This window comes from Hemiscyllium ocellatum, chromosome 11 (genome assembly GCF_020745735.1).
Source record: "Hemiscyllium ocellatum isolate sHemOce1 chromosome 11, sHemOce1.pat.X.cur, whole genome shotgun sequence".
Lineage (NCBI taxonomy): Eukaryota > Metazoa > Chordata > Chondrichthyes > Orectolobiformes > Hemiscylliidae > Hemiscyllium > Hemiscyllium ocellatum.
In genome coordinates, this window is record NC_083411.1 from 85,153,268 (window position 1) to 85,168,965 (window position 15,698).

At 39.4% G+C, this 15,698-nt stretch overlaps 1 protein-coding gene across 5 annotated transcripts in view; it reads left to right on the plus strand.

The window, feature by feature from the left end:
* Window positions 1-5,161: 5,161 nt before the first annotated feature.
* Window positions 5,162-15,698, plus strand: part of LOC132820468 (transmembrane protein 33-like) — a 158,353-nt gene continuing 147,816 nt past the window's right edge. For 3 of the 5 annotated variants that reach the window (XM_060832637.1, XM_060832640.1, XM_060832641.1), the window contains exons 1-3: window positions 5,237-5,362; window positions 6,347-6,445; window positions 13,242-13,360. In XM_060832637.1, the coding sequence (XP_060688620.1) occupies window positions 6,427-6,445; window positions 13,242-13,360 (138 nt within the window). In that variant the 5' untranslated portion in view covers window positions 5,237-5,362; window positions 6,347-6,426. Of the gene's footprint in view, window positions 5,191-5,236; window positions 5,363-6,346; window positions 6,446-13,241; window positions 13,361-15,698 lie in introns of those variants that run through there. The other 2 variants (XM_060832639.1, XM_060832638.1) reach the window with 2 other exon arrangements.

A 15,698-nucleotide genomic window follows, 5' to 3' on the forward strand; every position in this document is an offset into this window, starting at 1 on the left:
AGCATTGATAGATGCCTGTTTAGCTAACAGGGAATAGAGAACAAGCGCAAATGTGTCATTTTCAGTTTGGCAAACTATAATTAGTGGACTGACATAAGGAGAAGGCTGGATCCTCAATTATTTGCAACCTATATCAATGGCTTGGATGAAGGGACCGAATGAATGGTAGCTATATTTGTTCATGACAAAACATGAGTAAAGAAAGTTAGTTTTCAAGAGAACCAATCTACCTGGGATATAGACAAGATATGTGAGAATTGTGAAGGTATATATTTCATACATATGTATTTAAAATATATGTACAGTTTTTGGAACTTGAATTTCAAAAGAGAAGCAAATTTGTATTAGTTATTTCTATAATGGGTTTTCATTAAAAAAAACTAATTTCCAGAAAATGAAATTGAATCCAGTTTTTGCCATTAAGGATGAGACTGCAGACCCCTATGGTGTTAATGGAAAAATGTTATTAAGTAATTGTCACATTTAGTGTGATTATGGACCACATGTTTTCCATTCTACCAATCTTTCCCTCACTCCAACATTCACCTTCTGACTTCCTATTTTCAGATATCTAAGTACTGCCACTTGTCCTGTCATTGCAGCCTCAGGAGAAAGAGGGAGAGCTGCACCAAAAGATAATTAGGAAGGTAGCAAATTAGGGGGTTAGCAATTTTAATCAAGGCTCTACTTTGGTACTCACTTTTAATGAAATTGTTGCGATGACCTTGGCTCAAGAGATCAGGGTATAGAATAAGTTTGAATGGAAATAAGAAATATTGGAAACAAATTACTATTAGATATGTCTTATAGGCATCTTAAATACAGATGAGGCATACAAGAATAAATACTGGGTGTGTGTGAGAGAAAAGAATGGCAATAGCATGGTTGATTTTATTCTTCACAAAAACTGGTGACATCAAATTTGCAACAGTAGTTTAGATGAGGAGATTATAGATTGCTCTTGAGATTGTTTTTTGAAGCAGTGCTTTTGGAACTGACCAGAGAGCATGTTATCCTATCGTTAGTATTGTATAGTATGACAATGTTAGTGAATCAGTTCAGTGTAAAGACACTGTTAGATCTCAGTAACTGAAATAAGATTGTCTTTCACATCCAGATTAAAAGGGAGGAGAATGGATCTAAAATTAATACGCTAAACTTACATAAGGTCAATAATCTGTACATAAAAGCTGAGATAGCTAAAATGAACTGGGATACTAGGCTGGAAGATAGATCTATAAAGAAGCAGTGGCAGATATCTAAGAGGATATTTCAAAAAATGCAGAATGACAATATTCCTACCCTAAAGAAAAATTCTAAAAGAAGGAACCACCATTCCTGGTGAACTAAAATATTAAAGAATGCATTAAACTTAAAGAAAAGTATAAAGCTATGCAAGATGAGTCACAGTTCAGATGATTGAACAAAATAGAGAGAATGGCAGAGAATGGCTAAAATATTAATCAGGAGACAGCAATCAGAGAATGAAAGAAAACAAGCTAGAGATATAAAGGTGGATATCAAAGATGGATACCTGTTTTGACAGGGATTTAAAATTTGAGATAGTATTGGATAAGTATAGTAGGTGAGTGTTGATCCTCTAGAGAGTGAGAATGGGCAGTTAATTGTGCATAAAAAGGAAATTATAAATGAACTAAGCAAATATTTTGCCTCTGTCATCATTATAGAGGATATAAAGAACATTCAAATAATTGCTGAAAATCAGCGGTGGAAGAGAGAGAGAGATGTTTGCTGAAATTACAATTTCAGGGAAGCAGTACCGAACAAACCAATGGAGCTACAGGCTGGGAAGCCCATGAAGATGATGGATTTCATCCTAGAGTCTTAGGGAAGAGGTCGAGATGCATTACTGTGTATTTTTCAAAATTTACTGGATTCTGGAAAGGTGCGATCAAACAGGAATATAGCAAATATAGCTCTTCTATTCAAGAAGAGAAGGAGGTGAAAAACAGGAGACGAGAGACCAACTCTACGTTTGTCATGGTGTCAGTTAGAATCAATCATTAAGGAGATATAGCAGGACATTTAGAAAAATTCTAGATAATCAGGAAGAGTCAGCATGGTTCTGTGACAGGGAAACCAATTTATTGAGTTCGTTTTGGAAGTAACATGCAGTGGGTAAAGGGACATTGAGTCATTATGTTCAGAGGATTTGTCAGCTTTTAGTTCTTTAAATTTCTTCAGTACATTCATTTCACTTATACAAATCAATTTAAATTCCTCACTTACATTTGGTCCTTGTTCCCCACTACTTCTCATATATTTGTTGTGTTTTCCACTGAAGACCCTGCAAAAATATTGTGAATGTCTCTGCTATTTCCTTATTTTGTGTTATAACATATCCTGTCTTAGCCTTTAGGAAACCCTCCTTTCTGTTTAAAAGCTCTTACAATTTTTTTTCACATTACCTACTAGTTTACCATCAAACTTTTTTCCCCTTTTCAACCAGTTTTGTTCATTCTTTGCTAGTTTCTACAACTCTCCTATTCCTCAGGCTTGCTCCTACTCTTGATAATATTATAGGATGTTGTTTTAATCTAATACTATTCTTAACCGTTTTTTGTTAGTCATGGATGGATCACTTTTATCCTGAAGGTTTATTTTCTCAATGGATAGCATGTCTGTTGAATATTATTAAATATATCTTGGAATTTTTATCATTCTATATTTTCCATCATGTCTTTTAATCTAATTTTCCAGTCTGAACAAACTGCTCCTTATATCCAAGTGCTAGGCTTTATTTGCATTCAATGCACTAGGTTGGAATTTATATAGAGTCATAGAGATGTACAGCATAGAAACAGACCATTCGGTCCAACCCGTCTATGCTGACCAGATATCCCAACCCAATCTGGTCCCACCCGCCAGCACCTGGTCCATATCCCTCCAAACCCTTCCTATTCATATACCCATCCAAAAGCCTCTTAAATGTTGCAATTGTACTACTTGTTCTGACAGCTCATTCCATACATGTACTAGCCTCTGCGTGAAAACGCTGCCCCTTAGGTCTCTTTTATATCTTTCCCTTCTCACCCTAAATCTATGCCCTCTATTCTGGACTCCCCAAACCCAGGGAAAATACTTTGTCTATTTATCCTATCCATGCCCCTCATAATTTTGTAAACCTCTATATCACCCCTCAGCCTCCGACACTCCAAGGAAAACAGCCCCATCCTGTTCCACCTCTCCCAATAGCTCTAGCCCTCCAACTTTGGCAACATCCTTGCAAATCTTTTCTGAACCCTTTCAAGTTTCCCAACATCTTTCCGACAGGAAGGAGGCCAGAATTGCACAACAGTTATATGTGTTACTCTAAAACACATTGTAAAATTCCATCATATTATGGTCACTCTTTCATAGCTAATTCCTTGTTAAAGGGTTATTAATTAACCCTCTGTCATTACACAAAACAAAATATAAATCCCCTAAAACAAAATGCAGAAAAAGCTCAGCAGGTTTGGAAGCATCTGTGGAGAGAAATCAGAGTTAATGATTCGGGTCCAGTGACGCTTCCTCGGATTTGAGGAATTTCTGCTTTTGTTTCTGATTTCCAATATCCACAGTTTTTTTTTGGTGTTGCATAAAATATAAACCAATATTTACCGTGATTCCATGATATTTCAGAATACTATCTCAAATACATTTCATTAATTTATCCCACAAACTATGTTTTGCCAATTTAGTTAGTTCAGTCTATATGAAGCCATGGCTATTGCACTGTTTTGTTCTAAGTTTCCAGTACCGTATGATTAATGATATCTCCAAGATCATTATTATCTTGGGGGTTCTGTAGAAAATCACCACTAGCTTTTTCGCCTCTAGTTACTTCCTATCTCTAGCTTTCTTTGACCTACTAGAATCTTTGAATCATAGAATCCCTACAGTGCAGACAGAGGCCATTAGACCCATCAAGAGCACTGACCCTCCAAGTATCATCTCACCCTATCCCCGTGACCCCTCATTTACCATGGCTAAATTCATCCAGGCTACACATCCCTGTACACTATGGGGCAATTTAGAATGGCCAATCCACCTAACCTGCACATGTTTGGACTTGTGGGAAGAAACCAGAGCACCCAGTGAAAACGCAAACATGGGATGAATATGTAAACTCCACACAGTCACCCATGACTGGAATTAAACCTGGGTCCCTGACACTGTTAGATAGCATTGCTCACCACAACATAAGAGTAAAAAGTGAGGTCTGCAGATGCTGGAGGTCAGAGCTGAAAATGTGTTGCTGGTTAAAGCACAGCAGGTCAGGCAGCATCCAAGGAACAGGAAATTCGACGTTGAATTTCCTGTTCCTTGGATGCTGCCTGACCTGCTGTGCTTTAACCAGCAACACATTTTCAGCTCACCATAACATAACCCCGTTCTGATCTTCTGAGCCATGACCCTTCTTACTATTGTCCTTATGTTATTATTATCAGAGCTAATTATTTTCTATTTTGTTTATCTTCATATATTTTTATTTTGCCATTAGTTTATCGAGGCAACCAGCAACTCTGATACAATGAATTTATTTGTTTTTAAATTAGACCATTTTTCCTGACTTTGATCTCATTCACAGATAATTACTGATAAATCCATGCTAAACGCTCCTATTTATTGTCTTGATTTTTCTCTCTGGACTTCTATTTTTTTCTTCACTTGAATTGCATTCCTAGATTTCTTGTTTACAACCTTAGTTATTTCACTTGCCAAGACACTGGTTTTCGTCCAGTTTAAGTAGAACCTATCCCATTCCCTTTCTCCCCAGTATGGGTGCCAGTGTCCCTTAACTCTGATCTGCTTGACACTGCAAATATTTCAATTCACTACAAATCTAGTCCATAGAATATTTTCTGTTTCTACTTAATTTGAACCCTAGCAACTCTAACTGCCTCAGCAGTTCCTAATTCCTCCTCCCATGGGGATTTGATCCTGCTGGGTCTTTTTGGTATGGTGATATTGCCAAGGGGCCTGGGTTCGAGTCCAGAGGTGTGCAATCATATCTTCTCCGAACAGGCTGATGAGAAAATAATTGTGGGGATGTCATCCTGCCCTTCTGCAATTGTATGGACTACAGCCCCCAGGATGCACTGGGAGCGCATGCGTACGTGTCCGACCGTTCCATCTCGGGGTGGATGACAACCAAACCTGCTCGTGAGGACCTGTCGTCAATTGGTCAGTTGTCCAGCAACGGGGTGGGGGGGGAGGAACAGGCGGCCTTGCGGATGGCTGGGAGGGCTGTCACTCAGCGGCCCGCCATTGTGTTTGGTTGAGAGCGTGCCGGTGGTTGTTGGTCGCGAGCAGCCTCCAGGCCGCTGTCCACAAACTGACTGAGAGGAAGCTGAAGGTAGGTGCTGCAGGGACCGGGGAACTGAGCTTCGCCTTGTAGCCGAAGTAAAAGCGAGAAGTTCGCTTGCCTGTAACCTCGGGGGGCGACGCCGCCGTTAGCACACACTGTCGGTACGGGGGGAGGGGGAGGAATGGAAGGAATGGGCCCGGGCCCTGCCCCTGCCCCTGCCCCTGCCCCTAGCAACGCCGCAGAGTGCAGTGACGGGACGTTACACATGATGCTGCGACCCGGCAGGTTTAAGGAGCCTTTGTAAACGTGTTAGCATTATATTTGTCGCGAGTCTTTCAGTAATGGGTGCTGCACGTGAACCTCAGTCTTCTATTAGTTGCTCCTCCTTTAATAAGGTAGTTGTTTAAAAACGCCTAGTAACAGACTGGCATTGGAACTACCCCTCACATCTGTGGGTGAAAGTGAGGAGTGCCAATGCTGGGGATCAGAGTCTAGATTAGAGTGGTGCTGGGAAAGCACAACAGATCAGGCAGCATCCTGCTTGAATGAGGGGCTCATTCCTGATGAAGGGCTTTTGCCCGAAATATCACTTCTGTGCTGACTTTTCAGCTATTGGCATTTTTCAAAATAAACAGGTGATATTTTACAATACATCTATGACAGGACTGCACAGAATTACAGGATTGCAGTGAAGAAATTTTGGTGATGATTTGAATTAAGAAAGAATACACTCTCAGAGAAGCTGGATTAACATTCTTTGTAGGAGAAATGTAATGATAATTTTGTCTTTAGTTGAAAGAAATTGACAATATTTGATACTTTTTCTGATGGTTTATTTTGTTACTGGTAGTTCACATGTCTGATTTCATTTAATCCATGCGATGGTGTACTGCCTCTGGATGGCAATGTTTAGGAACTGTTTATAGATTGAAGCTGGAGGAACAATTTATATCTCATTAAATACTAATCACATTTTGTAATTTTATATGGATCTATTATGTTCTGTCTTTCTGAACATCCCTGTGAGAAAAGAAGGAATTCCCACCTCCGTAAACAACAATTTAGGATAAGTTTTCCCAGTGTTGGACTATATGAAGGAGTGAAGATTTGGAATGTTGAATGAGGAAACAGGTGAGAGTTTATATTTAAAAGGGGATCACTTAATAAACAAAAATAATTTTCCTTATAGTTACAGTTCTGTGCAGATTTGAAATCTCTGACAGAACTAGCCTTGGTAGTATTGAATGTTTCCCAGAGGAGCATGAAAATGTGAGCTTAGTAATTGGACAATTGGAAACACTTCTGATAATGGTGATCAATTAGATGTCTCATGATAGGGACAGGAATAGTGATAATTTCACCCTTAATAATTCTGTTTGAGTTGTTGGTCATATTGTTGATTAGGATTGAAAACATATAAACTTTAATTGAAAGGAAGATTTTTATTTCTACATCATAAAATTTGAAGATAATAGTGGAATAGAGTGCCAGTTTGCTGATGAGTGTTAAGCAGACGTTATATATTTGCTGCCAATTTTGGAAACCAGCATAATTATTTATTTGAAAAGTTTATTCTGGTAGCATATGTAGAGAGAAATCAGAATTGATGTTTCAGTTCATGGTTAGCGTAACAATTCTGAGGAAGGGTCACTCAACTCAACGTTAACACTTTTTTCTAGAAATTTCTGTTTTTGCTTCTGATTTACAGGATCTGCAATTCTTTTGGATTTTACTTAATGATTGTTTATTCCTCTAATACTGTTTTTATCCTCCAGTAGTAATTTTTAAAATCTATCTTAGTGAGCTTATTGATCGACTTAAAGGACTGTACATATCATACACTGACAGCGTAGTTTAGTGAATGAGGAGACCATTGGTAAAAGGAAGGAATAGAATGGTGGCCAGAGGAATCTGAATTAATCTGAACAATTGATTACAACACTCTTAAAAGATTAACCTTGCTACAACCACCATCTAATTACATCCTCTGGTCATCATTGTGACTGCATTTCAAAAAATATGTATCACAGCATTAGCGAATGTTGCCATCATTTTGCAAACAAGATCTTGCACATAGATATGTATGTACAAATGGCCAAGTATTTTTTTTTGGTGTTGGTTGAAGGACAAAGTTCGAGCTAGACAGTGGGTGAAATATCTGCTGTTCTTTGAATTTGAAAGTTTCAGACAGGACGGCACGGTGGCTCAGTGGGTTAGCACTGCTGCCTGACAGCGCCAGAGACCTGGGTTGAATTCTTGTCTCGGGCAACTGTCTGTGCGGAGTTTGTACGTTCTTCCCGTGATTGTGTGCGTTTCTTCCGAGTGATCCGGTTGCCTCCCACTGTTCAGAGATGTGCAGGTTAGGTGAATTAGCCATGCTAAATTGCCTGTAGTGTTAGGTGTATTAGTTAAGTGTGAATGTAGGGATATGGGCCTGGGTGGGTTGCTCTTTGGAGGGTCGGTGTGGACTTGTTGGACCGAAGGGCCTGTTTCCACACTGTAGGGAATCTAATCTAATTCAATCTAATCAAAACTGTTGCAGTCATTAGCCCAGTTATCCGCAGAATTTGTTTGCTTGTTTCTAATACCAATCCATCTTTGTTGTTTGAACCTGTCTGTTTCTCAGGCCAGTAATCTGCTGTATGTTATTTCTGTTCTTTTAATTTGAAAACAAAAGTTCCCCATACTTGCTGTTTTCTTTCAATATTTTAAAAATATTCATGTTTTGTCTGTTTCTGCGCTGTTTGACTTTGGGTCTATGTGCAGTAGATGATTTGACAGGCCATGGATTGATAAGTGAGGTGCAGCACTCGTGGTTTCAACCAGCTTATGGGTTTTAGTCAGTCAATGGATGTGAGGAGAAGCGATGTTTGCAATGACAGGATGGCTATCGAACAGAGGTGAAAGTGAGGTCTGCAGATGCTGGAGATCAGAGCTGAAAATGTGTTGCTGGAAAAGCGCAGCAGATCAGGCAGCATCCAAGGAAAAGGAGATTCGACGTTTCGGGCATAAGCCCTACTTCAGGAATGGTTGAAGAAGGGCTTATGCCCGAAACGTCGAATCTCCTGTTCCTTGGATGCTGCTTGACCTGCTGCGCTTTTCCAGCAACACATTTTCAGCTCAGTATCGAACAGAGGTCTCAAGTTCTGGTTCACATTGTTGCATTTAAATAGGTGTCAGCATTAAGGGTTTGTGATACCCTTTGTTAGTCGATTGGACAGTATTCTGCAAATGGCATATGATGGGTCAAATGCTGAAGTCTCTCGTGGTGTGGCAAAAGCATCCGAACCAACGCTGTGCAGTTAGTAAATTTGTTCCTGGTTTCCTGATGAAGGGCTTATGCCCGAAACATTAATCCTTCTGCTCCTTGGATGCTGCCTGATCCACTGTGCTTTTCCAGCACCACACTCTCTGCTCTGATCTCCAGCATCTACAGTCTTCACTTTCTCCCTGTTTCTGGTTTTGACCTTGGCTGCTGTTTTCTTAGATGCTCCTAGAAGGTCAAAGTCCAATATAGAGCCAAGGTGCAGAGCTTGCTTGACATGATCTATCTGGTTATCAATATAAATATGTTTTCTTTTGCCACTGGTATTGTGATGGTGGATTACACTAAAGATTGAACAGATTAAATGTATTGCATGAGCTTAAGGATATTTTAGAGAATGCTAAGATTTGTTCAGCTATTGAGCATGACAAGAGACACTGTTTAATAAAAGTATTTAATTGGAGAAGAGCTGCTGTTAATGGGTTGAGAACAGATCTGACCCAGTTAAACTACAACCAAATATTGGCTGGAAAATCTCTTATTTAGCATTGGCTATCTTTAAAAAGAATTATTTGGATGCAGACGTGATATATTTGCAAAACGAGGGGAAAGGACTAGCAATCAAAGCTAGAACTTGGTGGATGGTGAAAGGATAAACTTCAGCAGAAAAATGATTTATCTGACAGCTGTTAGTTTGATGCAAGTGAGAACCAGGCTGAACATAAAACACTTGGAGGGGAAGTGATAGAGGAAATGGGTGTCAACAAGCATGTGAAGGGACTTTCAGCAAATGTGAAAGGGAGTGTAAAAGTCTTCCATCGGCATTTAAATTGGCAGACTTTAACTGGGATGAGTAAAGCCCTCAGTCCATGAATAGATGAAATGAGAAATTATTATTGTGTTCCACTGTTCAGCAAACCATAGCAAAACAAATAAAATCCCAATGAGACTTCCAAAATGATCAATTTGCCTTACTGACTGACTGGCTGCCGATACTCCCTCTAATTTTCTTTAAGTGTATGGCCATCTGAGGTCTATGCATGTATGACTTCTAATTTTTGGAAGTCAAATGTGTTAGCATACAGTCCGCATGTGGCAAACCTCAGAGGGAAGTTGGAGCAGCTATATGGCCAAAGCTTTCGGGATAAAGACAATTTGCAACGGATTTAGTCAGAAATAGAAGAATAACTCTCTTTATCCTAACGTGTGACTTGAACAATAGCAGAGATACGAAATGATTTTAATCTACAACTATGAAACCTAAACTATACCTCTTCAAACCTTTGCAAATGCACACACGCTTCATGATTTAAAACAGGTGAAAGACAAATGGTTTAAGACACACATTAAGGGTGGGGAAAAATATACTCGGAGTAAACAAAATTCTGAAGATCAAAAGTCCGAAGCGCGCCAAGTGGAAAGTTATTTTCACTCAATCCTTTTGATTTTACAGCTGTTGACAACAGGTGATGACATTGCTCAATTCAGTGGGACTCAGTATCATAGTTTTTGAATTCTTTCTTTTAAGCTTTCATGGTTTTCAGTTTTTCCTACACAGAGAGGGAGAGATGAATGCTTTCTGTCTGCAGGCTCTGGCTGTTTCTTCTCCTCAGCTGCACTTGGTGCACACATCAGTTCAGCCTTGCACAAATCAACCGGTCAGAGGCTGGGCCCCTTAACACACAATTCGTAACGCTGCTCAGTCTCAAACTTCCCTTTTTATTGCTCCATAAAGAAACATTGTATTGCACAGTTTGAAATATAGCTATGATTATTTGCACTTTCAAAAAGTGTTAATTAAAGTGCCAAATTCGGCTTGCCAGTAAAATTGAAACCTGTGTACAAAAGGAGCAGCAGCAGCATGAATACTGGCTGAGTGACAGAGGATCGAGTAGTGGTGAAGGAACGAGGAAGGTATGTGGTGGATTCTCCGAGAAATAGTTTTGGAGCTGTTGTTCTACTATCTTAATGGTTTAGATTTCAATGAGGAGAACACAATTAAGTGAACAGAAAGGAGGCCAATGACTTTAAAAGGATATTCAAGTCTGTAATGCTCACTCCTTAATAAAAAAGCTTGCAATTACTATGTAATTACTCCTCTCCTGAAGAAAATATGTGCCTAAATTTTGCAGATCTATCTTTAGAGTTCCTTCATTTCGATTTCCACCCTGGCACAGTACTGACATGGCTCTCTACAGTCATAAGTAACATCTGATGTGACTGTGAGAAAGACATTTATTTATGCTTGTCATTCTTGCACTGATCTGTATATTTGACTCAATTGATTATGCCATCCTCCTCCAATGCCTTTCCACCTTTAGTCAGGCAGCTGGAAACGCAACTTAGCTGATTCTATTCATGGATATCTAATTGTAATCAGAGATTCACCTTTTGATGGCTTTGCTTCCAGTTCTACACAACTAACTCTGGTCTCACCTGTATTGCCCATGAGTCTTCAGCATTAAATCCTGACCCAATGGAATATTATAGCATCAGGTCAGCACCGAGCAAATAAATCTCCTGCTAACCGTCCTGTGCCAATGTCCCTCTTCCACGCACCCTCATCAGATGATAAATTGGTATGTCTCCATGTTGAGCAATAATTGGAAGAAGTATTGAGAGTGACAGGGCATAGAATATATGTCAGTTGAGGGACTTCAACATCCATCGAGTGCCTGATATGGCTGAGTCTTGAATAGTATAGCTACTAGATTGGACCTTGTGACGATGCCGTCACTTTAGTGATTTTGTCATCAGTTTTTTTGTTTGAAGAGATGTTGTAAATGCAGAGGCGCCGAAAAGTCTATGGTGCTAGAAAGCTAAAACAGTTAACAATGGAAGGGGAGTGGCGATTTCTCCCAGTTCAGGGTTTTCCAGTGGTTTTAGTTTTACCAGTTATCAGATGTGAGATCCAAAAGGGTTGCAAGCTTCAGTAAATGATTCCCAACAGATTTTCTCTGAAATCTCTATGCATATTGTTCCCTCCTTTCTGTAAGAATCTGTGTTTGAATTTACCTTTTTTGCCAAAGGATGTGTTTATGAGATGTTGCTATGTTGGAACAGTTAATTAGTTAAGTTGCTGAATCAGGTCACTTAAGTTTTCCAGTAGCTAAGTTATCCTAAATTCTGCTTTTTTTTTTGTTTGTGTTTCAACTATAGTGTTTAAATAAATTCTGTTTCATTTCAAGCCAAGTGATTTGACCAGTTGCATCACATCTGCAACACCTACTTCACACCAATCTTTAAAATAAGAAAAAGTTAGTGTCTCGGCTACCTGAAAATATTTTGTGGGGGTCTGGCCTGGTCCATAAAAGCCTGCAGCAGATTTTGCTTAAATTTTACATGTAAAAAGTATTGCCTTCTGTGCTAATCAGACAAATCATACCTTGCAGAAGTACAGCAAAGTAACAGATGGTGTGGCAAAAATCCACCTGCTATTGTCTTTACTTCCAAAGAAAATATGTTGATTAAACATCTTGTTGTTGTAACTTTGAAATTCATCCTGGCTGGTTTGAATGAGAAGCCATCAAAAGAAATGAAAGGTTGATGGGATCGCATTTGTTTAACACACATTCACTTTCAATGTCCATTTTCATCCACGGTATGACAAAGATGAGTCAGCTGGTAAATTATCAATTCTTCTATCCATCCTTGCAGAAAAGAATATGCAATTTCCCAGACGGCTGTGAGTGTCCGTATTAAATTATGCTTTTGCTCCAGTCTCGGGACTGTTTGGAGCAGATATGGTATACATCAGTCTTTTTGGCCAAAACTTTCATATGGTATACATCAGTCTTTTTGGCCAAAACTTTCAAGTATTGTCTGGCAGGTCATAATGTGCTGGAGCCTGACATTGTCCAAAAGTGGCTTCTCGAGCCATGACTTGTGCTACCTAGAAAGACAAAGACAGCAGCTGGATGGGAACAGTTCCCCACAATGCCACACAACATCCTGATGACTTGCTTCACTGTCATTGGGACAAAATTCTGGAATTCCCTTCCAACAGGCACAGTGAGTCGTATCTATACCCCTTCAGCCCTCGATGCTTACAGCAGGGTACCTGGCAATGGGCAATAAGTGCTGCTCCAGCCAACATCACCTGCATCATGTAAAAGAATTCATTAAAGAAAAAACTGTTCCATTGCTGTTCTGTTCAGTTTTCCACCCTTTTGTTGTCTTTAGACATCAGCCCATCGTAAAGTCTGTTTTTCATACTTGATCCTGCATCAACCTCCGCCACAGTTGCTGAAATGCAGTGCATCCTCATCCACAAATCACTCTCTTTTTACCCTTTGATGCTTTTGCTTATGTTATCCATACAATTCTCTAGCCTAGCTGTTTTGCAATCTGCTGTTCTGATCTCAGCCTTTTTTGTTAGTCTCATCACTCCCCTTTAGTTGTTGGCTACACTTTCAATCCGCTCGGCCTAATCCCCCTCTCAAATACTTCGCCTCCTTCAAAACCCTTTTTAAAAATCAACTTAATAGACTAGCTGTTAATTATTCTTAATGTTTCCTCAATAGCACAGAAATTATTTTTGCAGCTCTGTGAAGCTTCCATGAGATATTTGTCCGTGTTAAAGATTGCTAAGTTCAAATACACTAGAAAAAGAAGGTAATTTTTGCACTGAAAAGCTAATGTTATGTTTTTGGTTCAAATCAGAGAATTTCAAAATGGCAGAGCAAGGCTCAACTGATAAATCTACGCAATCTACTGACCCAAGTGGATGTCCTGATGTTGACAATGGTGGTACTAAAACAAACAGACCAGTTTCGGTCTCGGTAAGCGTTTATCTTTTATTTCTATAATTCATAAATGATTGACCTGATCGGTAAAGAGTATGATTTTAGCTTGTATTTTAACAATTGACTTTGAAGGACAAAAGCCATCCAAATCTAATTTTGAACTGTCAGTATTGTGTAATAGACTAGGAAACTAAGCGTTGAAAAATACTTCTATTTCTGTCTGCTCTTTGTTTTTATTTAAGTAATAGTTAATAAGTGAAAATGATTTTAAGTATAGCCTTATTGAACTATGACTGCATGAGTTTAGGTGTTATTATGTGCATTTATACTTTGTCATGAACAGAGTGGAACTTCGTCATAGAGATGTACAGACCCTTCGTTCCGACTCCTCCATGTCGACCAGATATCCTCACCTAATCTAGTCCTGTTTTCCAGCACTTGGTCCATATCCCTCTCATTCATTTAACTAGTTTAGATTAGATTAGATTACTTAGTGTGGAAACAGACCCTTCGGCCCAACAAGTCCACACAGACCCGCCGAAGCGCAACTCACCCATACCCCCACATTTACCCCTTACCTAACACTATGGGCAATTTAGCATGGCCAATTCACCTGATCCGCACATCTTTAGACTGTGGGAGGAAACCCGTGCAGATACGGGGAGAACGTGCAAACTTCACACAGTCAGTCGCCTGAGTCGGGAATTGAACCCGGGTCTCAGGCATTGTGAGGCAGCAGTGCTAACCACTGTGCCACCGTGCTGTTCACAAGGTTTACTTGTACCAGTCCCCTCCACTTCCTCTGGCAGCTCATTCCATACACTGGAATTAACTGATAATTCCCAGTTCTGAAGAAATATGGTTAATTTATTCTTGAATTGCTTTTTAAGAGGATGTTTGTTATATTATTTGTACCGTTTGATGTATTAAATCAAATGCTTATGCTTCATTATCAAGTTAAATCAACACATTTTCAGATATGCTGTAGTCATTCCTGGAAAATTGTGATTCATTGGTTATTGAATAAATGGGTAAGTTAAAGGAGCATGGTATATTTATTCCCAAATAATACCAGATGAACAAAAATTCTCTTCTCATTAAGTACTGGGAGCAGTGAAGCCATTGTCTTCAGTCCAAGATCCAGATTCTTATCCATCTCCCCAGAAACTATCAGAAACTAAACAAGGGTGTTTGCATTCTTGGTCTTATATTTGACTTCATGATGAGCTAATGCCTCATAAACATGACATCACTAAGCCCACCTCTTTCCTCCTCTATTATTGTCTTTACTCCTACCTCAGTTCATCTGCTGCTGAAACTCTTTCTCTTGCCTTTGCTTTTGACCTTTAGCCGTAACATATGCAGAGCGTTTGAGGACTCTGGGTCTAAACATGGAGTTTAAAAGGATGAGGAGGAATCTAATTGAAATGTACAGAATACCAAATGGCCTGGACAGAGTAGATGTTGGGAAGATGTTTCCATTTGATAGGACAGACTAGAAGGGCATAGCCTTAAAAGGAAGACCTTTTAGAACAGAAATAAGGAGAAACTTCTTCAGCCTGAAAGTAGTGAATTTATGGAATACATTGCCACAGGAGACTGTGGAGGCCAGGTTATTGAGTATATTTAAGACTGTGAGATAGGTTCTTGAATATCAAGGATTACAGAGAGAAAGTGGGAGAATGGGGTTGAGAAACTTATCAGCCATGATTGAACGGCAGGGCAAATTTGATGGGTTGAATGGCCTAATTTCTGTTCCTACGCCTTTTGGTCTAATAGGTTATACTAATACATGCCTTGCTAGCTTCCCATATTTTTTTTCTTCCATGAACCAGAGGTCATCCAAAACTCCATTGCCTGTGTCCTTGTTCACACCAGCTTGTGTTCGCCTATCACCCATGTTTCTTGCTGATTTATTTTGGTTCCTGATCAATCAGAGCCTTGAATTTAAAATTCATAACCTTGTTTTTAGATCTTTTTATGCCCTTACATGTTTCCTATGTTGAAGATATCACCTGCAATTATCTTATGCATCTCTGCTTTATATTTTCTTCACTATTGGTAACTGTAACCTCAGCTGCTTAGACTTCAAATGCTGGAATTTCCCCCCCTCATCCATTCTGACTCTCTACCGTCCTTATTCTTTGAAATCCTGCATTAATCCTGTCTCTTTGACTATGCTTTCGGCCACCTGCCCTCATGTTGCATTGTGTGACTTGTTGTCTAACAATGCTTTGTAATGCTGCTAAATGGTTATAGCACGGATGGTGCCATTTGACCTGTCACATCCATGCCAGATGTTTGCTAGAGCAATTTGATGAGTCGCATTCACCTGCATTTTTACCTGTAGCTATGCAAAATTTTCCCTGTAGAT